The sequence below is a fragment of the Lepisma saccharinum genome, chromosome 5 (assembly GCF_977018435.1).
Source record: "Lepisma saccharinum chromosome 5, izLepSacc3.1, whole genome shotgun sequence".
In the NCBI taxonomy this organism is placed as follows: Eukaryota; Metazoa; Arthropoda; class Insecta; order Zygentoma; family Lepismatidae; genus Lepisma; species Lepisma saccharinum.
The window spans coordinates 47,263,988-47,278,886 of NC_139233.1; the positions used below are offsets into that span (position 1 = coordinate 47,263,988).

Consider the following 14,899-nt stretch of genomic DNA (forward strand, 5'->3'; position numbering starts at 1 on the left):
TACCGTTCCAAATTATTGCTCTCTTGTTACGAACGTAAAGTCAAGGACACTCATGCCCAGGCCGGAATTCGAATCCGGGACCCCTGTAGTCGTAGAGCGCTGTGTTGACCACTCCGCCCCGAAGGTCGGCTCTAGATATTCGAAATAGTTTAATAGGTGAAATATTGCAAATATATAGACAACAGCGAGATCAAACCGCACTCAGATTCACGGCAATGCTAGAGGGAATTCTAAGCAGATGTAATTTTTCGAAAGAGAGGAAATTTCGAAAACTGCTTCGTTGGCGTAGATCAAAGGTCCACCCGTCATCTATCTGCGCTGAAAGCAAATGCATGCAAGACAGCCGTAGAAAGAGAAGGACATGAAAAGAAAGAGGGAGAGAAAGAATGAACGGGAGAGAGAGAGAGATAGAGTATCCACAACCACCAAAACAAGAGTGCGTGCGTCTTACTTGAAATAAGCATTGTCTATGGGGAAACCGAGTGATGACTGGCCAATTTCATCCACTTTGGAGCCAACCTAACAAAATTCTCTGGTGGGGTCACTGAATGGAACCAATTTTATTGTATTAGTCCTCAATATACTGCAAACTAACGAGAAAATGAAAGAGAAAGGAGAGATGAATAAGACCAGATGCTTCCGGACGTCTGGTAACACTACCCACATGCCAAGCTGCCAGGACGCCCCTGTCACAAATGTAGCACCAGCATTCTTCCTTCAAGAGGCCTGTATTTACATGTCGTTACGTCACACCGCCTATGAAATAACAGTGGAACATGGTTATTCATCTCCTTCTTTGGGACGAGACGAATAAGAGTCACTCAGCGTCGGACCGTTGAAATGGCGGAGGATGGAGTCGAAATAGGCATTGTCTGTGGGAAACAGGATGCAGGCTGCTCCACAGAATGCTGTTTTGGAACGGCAGGAGGCGGTTATAGTTATGTCGTCACAACCTCGGCCCATGACTCATAACGACCTTGTAGCCACCTTGGGTTCTACTTGCCCAAGTCTGCACTCGAAGGAATGTTAACTATTTCCGAGAAGCTAGTTCTCAGGCCAGCCTTCATGCCGCAGCGGTACTCCGCAGGTTCGGAGCAATTTAGGAGACATCCGTTGAAGTTAGGCCAGATTTTGTGCTTCTTCTTCATTGCAAGGCATGTGTTAAGACTCTGCCACCATCATCCCCATTCTCTTCATATATCTTCCTCACTTTCTCTTTACATGTCTCCCTCTATCTTTCTCTCTCTCTCCCTGTCTCTAGTATTCCCGTAGCTTTTCTCTATCTCTCGTCCTCTCTTTCTTGTTCTCATTTTCTCTCGCTCTCTCCTTTTCTCCGTCTCTCATTCTCTGTCTCTTACTCAGCCTCTATTTCCCCCTCATTCTCTCTGCGTTTTCTCTTTCTCTCTGTGTGTGTACTTCTTTCTCACACTCTGTCGCTTGTCCCACCTTCTCTCTCTCTCAAAGTGCTGTTCCAAGAAATTCTATCTTCTTTGCTTACGATGCGTAGTGGCAGTTCTGTTACTCTGCAATTTCTTTACAACATATCTAAAATCATTTTAACACTTCAAGTAATGTATCCTCTGTGCGCTGCTTTATTCTCTCAATTTGGGTTATTTTACATCGCTTTTGTACACCTTAAGTTAATCGCGACGATGGAGATGACTGACGAAATGGGACCTCTAACTTCGTAATTTGTGACGCTGACACGAGTGCCTTGAAGGCACAGAAGCAGTGTGGAAGTAGGACCCCACACATTCTCGATTTCGGGTATAATTTCCACGCCCTCGCCGCAGGGGGAGGGGAGGCTGGGACCCTGAGATCGCCTGTCCAGAAAATTGAACCCCTGTCTATTGTACAAGCATGCCGAACACCTTATATTTAGTTTCCCTTCATGCGAATAATAGGAACAGATAAGGAATCTGACGAGACAGGCTAAGAAAAATCGTGACGCGACCTAGATGTTAGTATGATATTTGTATAGATTACTTAAATTACATTTACCTTACTATGGGAGTTCTTCAAGTCTGTGCTGCCAGGTTACATATACTCAGGATAAACTTCTGTTTTGGAGGGTTGGTAGCGTCGAAACAAGGAGTCGAACAGAGAAAGGTATCAAGAAAATTTCTTTCTTAAGTATTCCTCGAGTCATTGATTTTCTTCATTTTACGAGGACAAATCGAAAAGTCTTTGCCCCATTTTTTTTCCAGCCGAAATAATAAACATGCAGGGAAGTCAAAATATAGGAATTGTTCTACATGTACCTTGCACTATTTTTCCACATAGTCACCACAGCGGTTCAGGCATTTGCCCCATCGCACCACTAGTTTGGAGATGCAGCTGTTGTAGAATTCGGCCGGTTGATCGTGGAATCACTGCCGGATTGCGGTCTTCGCTTCCTCGTCGCAAATGAACCTCTGTCCTGCTAGGAACTTCTTCAGTGGAGCGAACACGTGGAATTCACTGGGGACATGCTGTGGTGCATGTTTCACAATCTCCCATTCGAATGACTGAGTTAAGTCTGTCGATGGTCCTGTTTGCCACATGAGGCCTGGCGTTATCGTGGAGGGTAACCACATTGTCCACATGGAGAATCCCTTCGCGCTTTTTCTTGATGGCAGCTCGCAGACGTGAGAGTGTGCCACGATAGATGTCAGCGTTGATGGTGTCACCTCGTGGCATGAAATCCAGCAGGAGTGGTCCTCGGCGATCCCAGAAAACCGTGAGCAATGTTTTCCGTTGTGACCGCTCGCTGTCATGAACGTCTTCTCGGCCATTTTCGAACTCTCAACACCACCACCGCACACTTCTCAAAGCGAGACACTTGTCCCCATACGCCGGCTGCATTTCCCTATGGATCTCGATGGGCGTTCGTCCCTTGCTACATAGAAAACGAATAACACTTCGCTGTTCATACGACGTGGACGTGTTGAGTACTACAACCATCTGTGCAAACTGACAGCAGCGTCGTGGCCGAGAGTTAACGCTGGGCCGTTCCAAGAAAACCTATTGCATTGAATGCACATCTCGGTTTCTCAATCACACTAATATTTTGGCTGAAAAAAAAATAGGGGCAAAGGCTTTTCGATTTGCCCTCGTATTTCCGTGTTCGATACGGTGGAGTCACATAGAAGTTGGGATTCCTCTTTAAACTGTAAGTCTAGTCCCGATTAGCCTCTCTGGGCATAAAGTGGATCTACAATCGCTTTCCTGCCACTTTTGACTAACCGCGTAGATGATGAATGGTGATAGGATGAAATTGATGACGTCAGTCACAAATACACATGGACAGGATGCAACACAAGCCCCACAAAGAATTATGTTTGCTGCGAGTCCAGACGCCAGAACCTTGTTAGCCTACAAAATACAGTCCAGGATGTACTACGTGGAAGTAAGGTTGACATTGATTTTGATTGATTGATTGAGTTGGTGTTTTAAGTCCACTTTATGCACAGTAAGGCTAATCGGGACTGGACCTACAGTTTAAAGTGGGATCCGAACCACTGTGCACACTATGCCTCCACCGGGTATCGAACCCGGGAACCCTTGATCACAAGGCGATGACGCTACCTCTACGCCATCGGGGAAGGCCTGCTTGACTTTTGGGTGTCTTTCCATTACACCTCTGTATTTCGAGACGAGCCAGAGATTTCCAAGTCTCATCTTGTCTGGTCACCATCCTTAGCAGCAGCAAAAGTTGTCTTTGGAATGAATTCCGCACTGTGCGAATGCATCGACACCTCCGTGCCCGAGGAGTGCTTTGAGCACCATTAGATTCGGCAGTATTCCTGGATTGGGCATGGGTGTTCTTTCCTTCATCAATTTCATCTAATCATCCTCAGGGTCGTGTTTGGCCAAAGGTAGCTGAAATGCGACGTAAAATACAAGATACAGATGGTATCAGTACGATGTCTGTATCGATTCTTTATCCTTTGATACCAGCAGATTTTGTGATAAGATTCAAATCTGGAGACTTTTCCGGCCGAATGTTCATCGTGGAAGAGCAAAGTATCCAAGATGTTTTGCTCCTTGAGATACTGGACAAGAGGCAGCCCATGGTTGTCCATAATCCGGATATAGTTCACAATTATTTCAACCAAATAGGGCCTCCCCGATGGCGCAGTGGTAGCGTCGTCGCCTTGTAATCAAGGAGTCCCGGGTTCGATACACGGTGGAGGCATAAGTGGTTCGGATCCCACTTAAAAATTGTAGGTCAAGTCCCGATTAGCCTTCAGTGCATACGAGTGGACTTAAAACATCAACTCAACTCAACTATTTCAACCAAATGAACCAATTCATTGGGGGGGGGGCTTCTAGACTAGCGGTTCAATCAGGAGCTATTGTCTCTTCTCGTGGAGTTAGTTCATATTTCTTACATCATAAAGTTTGCGTTGTGTGACGTCTCGCATAAAAAATCTTACTTTTAGAATTTTAAAAACTCGTGAAACCATCCTTTGTATTAAATAGTAGTAGATTATGAGAACATGAATTTCTACCCTGGTTCCTACATTTGACACTCAATATTTCGAGCTAATGTTTTTTTTCTAAATTTCGTTATTCTGTTGCAATAATAATTTCACCTAGTAGCTAGATTATTTTTCTAATTTGAAGAGATCGATGTCAATTTCCAGAGGTCGAACATTTTTAGTGTGTGTACATATGATTGAAACTTGGGAAAAGAGTATAACGCAAAGAATGTTTGTAAATTCCTTATCTTACTCTTTCTATTTACTATTACTACAGTAAATATTGTGTCATTATCATTAAAGAAATAAACTTATATCTTTTTTTCTCTTCTTTCCATAGGAAAAGAACTCTTTCCTCAATTACAACGTATCCTGTATATTGACGCTTCCCCCGTACCAACGTCAAGGGTACGGGCGCCTACTCATAGATTTCAGTAAGTACCTATTTCCTTTACAATGATTTGTTGTTGCATAAAACGTTTACTGTGGGTTTTTTTCTTTGCTAATTAGGATTCTGAGTTTTATCGCAATCTATGTTCACACAATTTTGTCATACGAGGGTCGGCCGAAAATAAATGGTTAAAAATTGGTCTTTTGCTCCTCGTTTTTTTTCTTATGAACATTATCACTAGTTTTCAAGAAGTATTGGCATGCCCAACGGGGCTCCCGGGGTCATAACACCCCCCCTTTCAGTCTATCATTCTTTTAAAAAATAATAATAACACCTACGGTCATGAAATCCTTGACACACCACGCTTAAAACGGAAACCAAGTACTATGAGATTCGAAGCAAACCCTTTATTGTTGTTATTATTGCTGCTCGAAACTGAGCATGCAGTGTTTTTTTTTTTTTGTTTTTTTTTATTTTTTTTTTACGTAAAATAGTGGTAACAAACGTGAATTTCTACATGATTGTAGCTTCAAGTTGAAATTTGACATGTTTCAACTTGAAATTTTAGATAGTCTGGATCTTCTCCATGCCGGGAAGCAAACAAGGCTCTTCGTTGAGGCATCGCGAATAAAACACCAAACGCGCTCTACCGCCGACGCGACTGGTAGCGTCGAAACGAGACTCGAGGATTAAAGCAACGTTATTGAGGAGACTTGTTCGCCTCCCTTAAAGGTTTGTCGGTATTGTATGATGTAGTAGTATGTTATACACTTTCCATTCTCCATACAAGGAGCCGGCCCCCGTGGCAGAGTGGTTAGCACATCGCGCTATGACGTCAGGGGTCCCGGGTTCGAATCCTGGCCTGGGCATGGATGTTTGTGAGTGTCCATTCATCAATTTTATCATATCATCACTCATCCTCATCATCGCAAATTAGCCAAAAAGTGGTACAAGAAGCGATAAAGTAATTCAATCAATCAATCCATCCATCCATACAAGGAACCCCCCCCCAGTTGTAACGGGAAACTGAAATTCAGGAACCAAAATCCCATTTTACGAGAATTATAGTAAAAAGAATGTTCACCAAACTATTCTGGCTTATGTTAAAACATCAGTGACAAATGGTTAACCCAATGATTTATTGTTTGTTGATGTCCGTAAAAAGTGCTGTTTTATCACAAGAGACTTGGATTTTTCTGTTAAATATATAGCATTATACCGAAGTGCTTGTGTTTTTGTTATGTTAAGATAATTTTGAGTTCTTCATAGGGATGCACCTACACTTGCAAGTGGACCTAAAATGTGATAACTAAGTCCCGGATTTGTATGTAGGCAAAACATGCGAAATATGTTCATACATGTGTAGAAAACATGGGTGAAATATTTAAAAAAAAATATATGTAAATATTCTGAAATATGTAAATATATGTCAGTATGTTAAAATATATAATATGCGTATTATTTTTAATTTCTGTGGTCATTTCTAGATTCCTGGCAGTAACAAATGTAACTTTACTAAAATAATTTCTCAAAGTTATTATAACTTAAGAAATTTCTTCAAATAATAAAATTGTAATGTGCTTAAATTACATTGGAAAATTCGTAATCTGATATAAACTGATTACATGAATGACAACAATTTTTAGTACAGTGTGGTAAGATATTTTTCGCCGCGAGAGATTCATTCAAATGTCTACAATGCTGAAGAATATTCTCATTGAATGAACAAAATTGTTCGTTTGTCAGACAAAACATAAAATGTGCGTTTAATGCAACAATACATTATACCACATTTATGTAAAAATATGAATTATGTGGTTTCTAACATCGTCATTTGCCGACATTGTAGTTTTTGCTTGGCTGCTTACAAAGAAAAAAATATGTAATTATATAATGTTCCTGGGCCTGGTGATAACAATTACATTACATTATTCGGGGAATCTGGACGCAAGTAGGGGCAAATAGAGAGTACTGAATCTTCTTTTGAGGCTCGTGAGGCTCGATCGCCTTAATGGATTTCTCTCGTAAGGCATGTGTTGCCAACTCTTACCCGAAAAAAATCACCAAGGTTGTGGCGCTCGTCGTAGCCTTTTATGATGTATATTTTGAGGGGTAGAGTTGACAACACTGTGGGGGGCACTGTAGCCTTTTATGAGGGGGGGGTTTATTGCCCTCTGTTTACATCTGGCAACACTACCGTAGATTGACAGTGTTGTTAACCTACTGGGTTTTTTCACTGTAAATTTTTATCAAAGGACCTGAGGGGCCTATGTATTTTTTTATGTCTGGCAATACTGTTGGGGGCCTAGTGTTGGCGACACTGTGGGTTTTTACTGTAGCCTTTTATGAGGGGGGTCTATTGCCTTTTTTTATATTTGGCAACTCTATTGGATGTTTTGTTTGAGGCTTGGGTTTTGCCAACCCATCCGAAGAAAATTCCACTATATGATCTTTCACTGGCTAAGCTAACCTACAAATAGGAATTGGTAACACCGACGAGTCTTGAATTATTATTTGAGGCTCGTCGGTGTTGCCTACCCACTCTACAAAAATTCTACTATATGATATTTTGAAACTTTTGAATGCAACTTATCGTAATTTTCCAACTGTGGGACCAAATGTTTATATATCGTGACTTTTGTAAACCTCTTTCGGGAACAATGTGTCGCACACACACACGTGCGCGCGCGTGCCTGTATTGTGACGCAAGCAAACAAAAAAAAAACTTTGCGTGTCATTACAAAAAAAACTTTGACCGTATTCTTAAATAACTAACAAAGACAATGAATCTTTTTGGCTTCCGCAAACAGATCAACATGGAGACTGCACCACCAAATTCCAATAACCTCTTACCTTCCGTATTATCTAAACTCAATGGTTTACTGATTGTTCATCTCAACAGCATTTGGACGAAACTGAATGACGATGTGGGCAAGATGTTTTATGTTTTTAATAACAATTTACATTTCTACGAAATTCCGATCGACGGGAAACTTCAAATCACCGTGAATCCGGAAAACGCAGGCGAAATCAAAATTTCTACCGGCAAGAATATTTTTCGAATCAAGCACGACAAGATGCTTTCTAACATTACGTACGATGTTTCTGCAGGAGATTATCTTTACATGGAACTTCTCGGAGATTACGACAAACTCATTCCTCTTTTTGTAGAATTACGAATCGTCTATCCTATTATAAATAACCGTTAACCAAAAATGCCTAACGACATTTTCGGCAACACCAAGCGTGTAGACCACGCAGAAGAGATTCTCATGTTGGACATTCGAGTTAAGAAGTTGAGGACCGATTTGATTGCTTTGCAGGAGACCTTAAACAAAAGTTTAGAGTCGGAAATCGCTACGCTCCAAACGCAATGTCTCGACCCCATTCTGAAAATCGATTCCGAACTGAAAACGCTCATAAAAAATTATGTCGACGTACCTTCTTACGACAGCGTTCAAAATATACAGTTGAGCGTGGATTCGCTTCAAAATGATTTGGCCAAATTACAGCAATTTCAATCGAAAAATGAAGATTTGGAAAAATTGAAACTCGAAATCGAAGAACGAACTTCCGCAATAGAAAAGAATTTCTCTGAACTTCAAACCGTCGTGAACGATATAGACGCAGAACGCTTGCATGTCGTTGTTTCCAAATTACAAGAAGAATTCACCAGCACGTTGGAAGAAATTAAATCCAAGTTGCAGACTTTGGAAGATACAATGACGAACCTACCATCGTCGGACGAACTGCAGGTCATCGGTAAAAGCGTCGCGAACATAAAAATTCAATTGGAGGCCTATCAAGATTTCGAACACATTCAAACCACCATCGCCACGCTTCAGGCGTCCTTGGAATTGATCAACGAAGAAATTAAAAATATTCACGCTGAAGCGAGAGCGTTGACGAGCATTCAAGACACGTTAAGCACGGTTCAGCAGAAGATCGAATATTTAGAAAATTTAAACGTCGAAACGAATCTCGCTCATTTTCATCACGTACTCGACAACATACAGGGTGACTTGGAATCGTTACGGACGAGCGTGCCTTCGAGCGAAGATTTGGAAAAATTGAAAACGGCGGTGACGGCACTATCCGATTCGAACGACATCAAAAGTTCATTAAGCGATCTCGAGAGTAGGGTGGCCAATCTCCCCACCTCCAAAGAATTGCACGCTTTGAAAAGAAACATATCTCGAATGCTGAAACGACTAGAAACGGAAACGGCGAACGTGGAACAGATTCGAGACGAAATTAGTTCGCTGGTGTCGACGCTGCCCACTTCCCAGAGCGTCGCCGACCTTCACACGCAGTTTACAGAGATGCGAAGGATCGTGAACGATCTTACCGAGAAGAGCTCGAAATTGAATCAAGTCGAGAACCTTCAGAACATCGTCGTCAACATCAGAGATCAAGTCGGAGTGCTGGAATCCACGCAGGAATCGACGCTGGCCTCTTTCGGTGCCAAGTTGCAAGAACTCAACGAAAACTACAAGCAGTTGAACGTGGAAGTGAAAATCAAACCGTCGTTTTCTGCCGTAACGGATGCCATAATCGAGCATTTGCTGCCCATCGAAAATAAACTCGGACAAGTTCACAGTAATCTGCTCGGCGTCGACACTAAATTCGCCAAATTGTTCACCTTGCAAGCCATCGAAATCAACAGCATTCCCAATCAACAAAGAATCTCCACGTTTGTCGAAGGTAACAAACTGTACATGTTACATCCTTATCATCCGTACTACAAGTTTCTCCTCGATGGCACGATTCAGATAAACGAATTTTCGTACTGGTCTCACGGTAGAAAAGCTAGCGTTCCCACCATGACTTTGATATCGAATCGTGGTGTCCAGAAAGCAGGAAACATTCCTCTGGCACGTTAAAACGAAACGCGCAACATATATGAAATACACGAAGACGAAGATCTCACCGTTTTCGACGTGAGTGCCGGCGATAAGCTGATCATTCAAAACACGAGCGAAGTGCCACCCTCTTTGAATCCCATCACGCTTGTGCTTCTCTTGAAACGTAATCTCTAAGAAAAAATGTCTAGGCAAGCCATCGTCGAAGAATTGCATAAACCTGCACGCCGCAACTACGAACGTTTGGCTGTGGTAACCAAGGGCATCGACGACCTCTGGCAAAGCGACCTCGTGGAGATGAGTAGCGGCAATTTGAAAAACGTACATAAATTGAACAAGGGCAACAAGTACCTCCTCACCGTCATAGACACATTTTCGAAATTCGCATGGGCTCTACCTTTGAAGGCGAAAACGGGAACATGCGTCACGGAAGCATTCAAATTAATTTTTCGCGAAAGCGGTGGCAGACGACCACGGTTTCTGCAAAAGGACAACGGTAAAGAATTTTACAACGCCGTATTCCAAAAATTTATTCAAAAACACAAGATTCGACATTATTCGAGCTTCAGTCACATCAAAGCCAGCATCGTGGAAAGATTCAATCGAACCTTGAAAACACACATGTGGAAACGATTCACGCTTCGGGGAAATTACAAATGGGTCGACATCCTGCCGGAACTCGTCGACACCTATAATGATACGGTACACAGAACGATAGGCATGAAGCCAGCCGACGTTACCAAGTCCGACGAGCAGCGTTTAATTTCTACAGTTTACTGTCCAAAGTACACACCCACGACAAAAAAAGCTAAATACAAAATTGGAGACCAGGTGAGGATCAGCAAATTCAAACGCACCTTCGAGAAGGGATTCACAAAAAATTGGAGCACGGAACTCTTTACGGTGGTTCGAGTTCTACCCGGAAACCGACACACGTATATAATAAAAGATAGTAGCGGCGAGATTTTGAAAGGAAGATTTTACGAAGAGGAACTCTCTAAAACGAAACACCCCGACACGTACCTCATCGAGAAAGTATTGCGTAGGAAAGGTGACAAACTGTTTGTCAAATGGCTGGGACTTCCGGAAAAGAGTTGGATCGACGCGAACGAAGTGATCTTGTGAGTACGTGGAACGTGGTGAAGCGTCTACCGGATCTGGAAAGTCAAACGAGAAAAAAAAAGAACGGCGAGTTGCTTCCCGACAGCATCCGCTGTCTGATCGTAGGTCCTTCGGGATGTGGGAAAACGACACTGCTCGTGGACAATTTTCTCCTCGCACCGAATTGGTTAGATTGGAAGAACAGGCACCTGTACGTGTTCTCGAAAAGTTTGGAGCAATCCAAATACCAGCAACTGATGAAACTGTACGATGGTCTGGACATTGCAACGTTCGCCTCGGAAATAAAACCACTCGACGATTGTCGTGAAAATTCAGTCGTTGTGTTCGACGACGCCATCCTGGAAAATCAAAATGAAATTCGCAACTTTTTCACGCAAGGTCGTCACAAAGAAATGGATTGCTTTTACCTAGCTCAAACGTTTTCCAAAATTCCAAAACAGTTAGTGCGCGACAACGCTAATTTCATATGTTTGTTTCGTCAAGATCACACCAACCTCAAGCACGCGTACGATGACTACGTAGGCGGAGACATGAACTACAATCAATTTTCGGAACGCTGCTGCTCTACTTGCTGGAACGGTGACGATTTCGGATTCGCTACGATCGACATGACGAGGAAACCCAACGACGGAAAATACAGAAACAAAATCAACGACTTTCTAAACGTTGCAACGTTGTGAGAAACGACGTGTATAAATAACGTCATGACGAAACGAAAAATCGAAGACGAAAATCTCAAGCTTCGCGATTACCTCGCGAAACGCTTCAAAGGTTGGAAATCTGAGAATCGCGGATTCTACGAAGAGAAGAAACGTCAGGATCAACCCGTGATCGATGCCATCAGCAGTCTAGGTAAAGAAATTAAAAGTGTCACGGAACAAAATAAAAATTTGATCAACGAACTCGTACCGCTCGCAGCTAAAAGTTACGCCGTACCCACACCCATTTCGAGCATTCCTTCGACGCCGTTCGAACTGAAGGATGCACCGGCACGACGTCGTGCCATAGGCAGCACGTCTTCGGATAAAATCGAGTTGGGACCTTTGGCACGAGACTACCTGAGCACGGGGAAATTCGACAAGGATGAAGTGTTCGGATTGTATCCTAGCATGGAAACCAGCGAAGGCGGCGGTGTGGTGTGGAAGATTGGGAAATCGAAGGTGACCTTCGAAGGCAATGACATTAAAGTCAATTTAGGCGACAAGGATAGTTGGAACAGGTATCCGGGTACGGTGGGACTGTGGGAACTCGTCGCCAAAAAGCAGCCGAAAGATTACACCGACGAAGATTACCAAAGTTACAAGGAAATTCTGATCATGACGGATGCCTTGTACCAGAACAACGACGCCTCGCAGAATAGGGTGAAATCGAGCAGCGGCGAGAAGTACAGGAATCTCATCAAACCGATTTGGAACCAGGTCAAAACAGGCAGCGGCGTCAAACGCTACAACACGTTACCCAAAGAATTCGTTTGGGTGGACGACGTTAGGAAACTCGTGGACCGATTGTTGGTGATAGCCGGCGAAGAGAATGCAGGCAACCGTAATTTCTACAACGAGAAGGTTGGCATCGTGGACATGATCAGCACGAAACTTTCCAACTTCATCGTGAACGACGACAAGGGCATAGGTTACCTGATCAAAATCATCAACACGCTGCCTCCGAAATTTTGGAACGTGGCCGAAGGAAAGGGACTCGTGAACGACATCATCAACAAGTTACCTTTCGAGATGCATCTACCTGGCTACCAGTACTGCGGACCGGGTACCAAACTCGAGAAAAGATTGGAGAGAGGAGACAAGGGTGTGAATCCGTTGGACGCGGCATGCAAAGATCACGACATCGCTTACAACACCACGCAGACGGATCTGGACGCACGTCACGAAGCAGACAAAAAATTGGAACATGCAGCTTTCGAAAGGTTCGTGAGCAGAGACGCATCGCTGGGTGAACGGGTCGCCGCACTGGGTACCACCATCGCCATGAACACGAAACAAAAATTGGGGTGGGGTATATAAATAACATACCGTAAAAAAACTACACAAGAAAAAATCTCAGAATATATATATAAATAACATACCGTGAAAATAACACATAGAGCATCAACATGAAGCCCAAGGGTGTCGTGTACCAGATACCATACTCCAATCTTAAAAATCTAGGTGCCCTCGATGGGTTACTCACCAAGAAACAACGCCAGAAGAAACGTTCTTGCTTGTCGAAAGGACACGGAATGAAATTGCTGCTCAGCACACCTCAATTGAAAAGATTGCAGCGTTCGCGGAAACAGCAAAAGATCGGAGGTTTCATATTCAGCATCCCGGCCATCCTAGCAGCATTGGGGGCCGTTGGAAGTTTGGCCGGCGGAAGTGCCGCCATCGCGAAAACCGTCATCGACTCGAAGAAGAACAAGGCCGAGTTGGAAGAACAGAAACGTCACAACCTGGCCATGGAGAAGAAAGGAGGAAAGGGCGTGATGAGAAAGTTTAAAAAAAAGAAACAGAAGCACTCACCAACCGAGACATTGAATCTCTGATCGAACCGTTACAAATCAAACACTTCAGAGGAGTTTTCATGTCCGACTCGTTACCTTCAAGCGTTAAAAGAAGAGAATGCGGAGTAGTCAACTTGGACGGTCAAGAAAATCCAGGCACGCATTGGATATGTTACCACAAAAACGACAATGATAAAGCATTCGTTTTCGATTCTTTCGGAGGTGTTCCACCTACAAATTTAATTCATTATCTGAAAACGAACAAAACCTCTATATACTACAACGACGAACGCATTCAAAATTTCGGAGACGTGAACTGCGGTCATCTCTGCCTCTCCGTGCTCGAGTTTCTCTCTAAAATAAATAACCCTACGATCGAGGATTTCCAGAAAGCATTGTGGAACCTCAAACAGCATCACTAGGATGGGCGTGTTCCATCTCACGAGCGAATCTTCAATCTTGAAACTCACGCTGCACGACGACATCGTCTATCCTAAATCCGTGGCTCTGCGTGCATTCTACAGCATGTACCTCATACCTAACGTCACGCAGCACAACAACAAAATTAGCGTCGGAAGCGAACACATCGTCGTCACGCCAGGACAATACAATCTTTCCACTTTGCAAGCTCAATTACCCAAAGGCACATACCTTTCTCAAAATTCGGTCACGCACAGAGTGGAAATCCTATCCGCGACGGAGACCGTGGACCTGGGCACCATGGGAGAACTTTTAGGTTTCGAGAACGACACCAAACTCGAAGCTGGCATCAAGCACGTAGCAACCAACATTCCTAAATTCTTGGCCATAGAGACTCTGAACGTACACTGCAACGTGGCGGAAGGTATGATCACGAAATCTTCGGACGGATTATTAGGAAGTCACAAGCAGACGGGAATCATAGCCACTTTCAAACCAAGTTCCGAGTTCATGGAACCGATCATCTACACGCCCTCTTCGCCGATCTATTTTCCAGTATGTCGCAACCGCATAGACGACATAGAGTTGGTGGTGACGAACGAGAAAGGAGACGTGGTGGATTTCGCAGGTGCCACTACGACGGCCATCGTGGAGATCAACGTATAATAAATAACCATACATGTAAAATGGAGCAAATCGAAAGTTACGAATTGCAATCTTTCCCTCCCAACCGTCGTACGTTCGCCAATCTGAACGAAGCGAACAGGGAGATCGAATACGACGTGGACGTAGGCGACGGGTTTATTCATCCTCACAGAGCGGACCTCTACCTTCAATTCGACGTGGTGAAGAAAGAAAGCGGAGACGCGTTTCCCGCAGCAGCAAACTTGATACTCGTGGACAACTTCGTGCCTCACCTGTTCTCGCAGGTGGAGGTGAGGAAACACAACACCGTCATCGACAGAATAGATTATCCAGGCATCACGTCGACGGCGGTGGGAACGTTGAAATTATCCAAAACGGACGCAGCGTACTACCAGGCCGGGGGATTCGAAGCCGGGACCAAAATATCGACGAAAAGTCACACGGTGCTCTTTCCCATGCGTCATGCGTCACGTTTCGAAGAGCGGCCAACGACAACGACGCA

At 43.7% G+C, this 14,899-nt stretch overlaps 1 protein-coding gene across 1 annotated transcript in view; it reads left to right on the forward strand.

The window, feature by feature from the left end:
* chm (lysine acetyltransferase chameau) overlaps positions 1-14,899 on the forward strand; it is a 212,117-nt gene that overhangs the window by 176,747 nt on the left and 20,471 nt on the right. Inside the window, exon 8 of the mRNA XM_083122504.1 lies at positions 4,804-4,897. Coding sequence (XP_082978630.1) covers positions 4,804-4,897 — 94 coding nt within the window. The remainder of the gene's footprint in view (positions 1-4,803; positions 4,898-14,899) is intronic.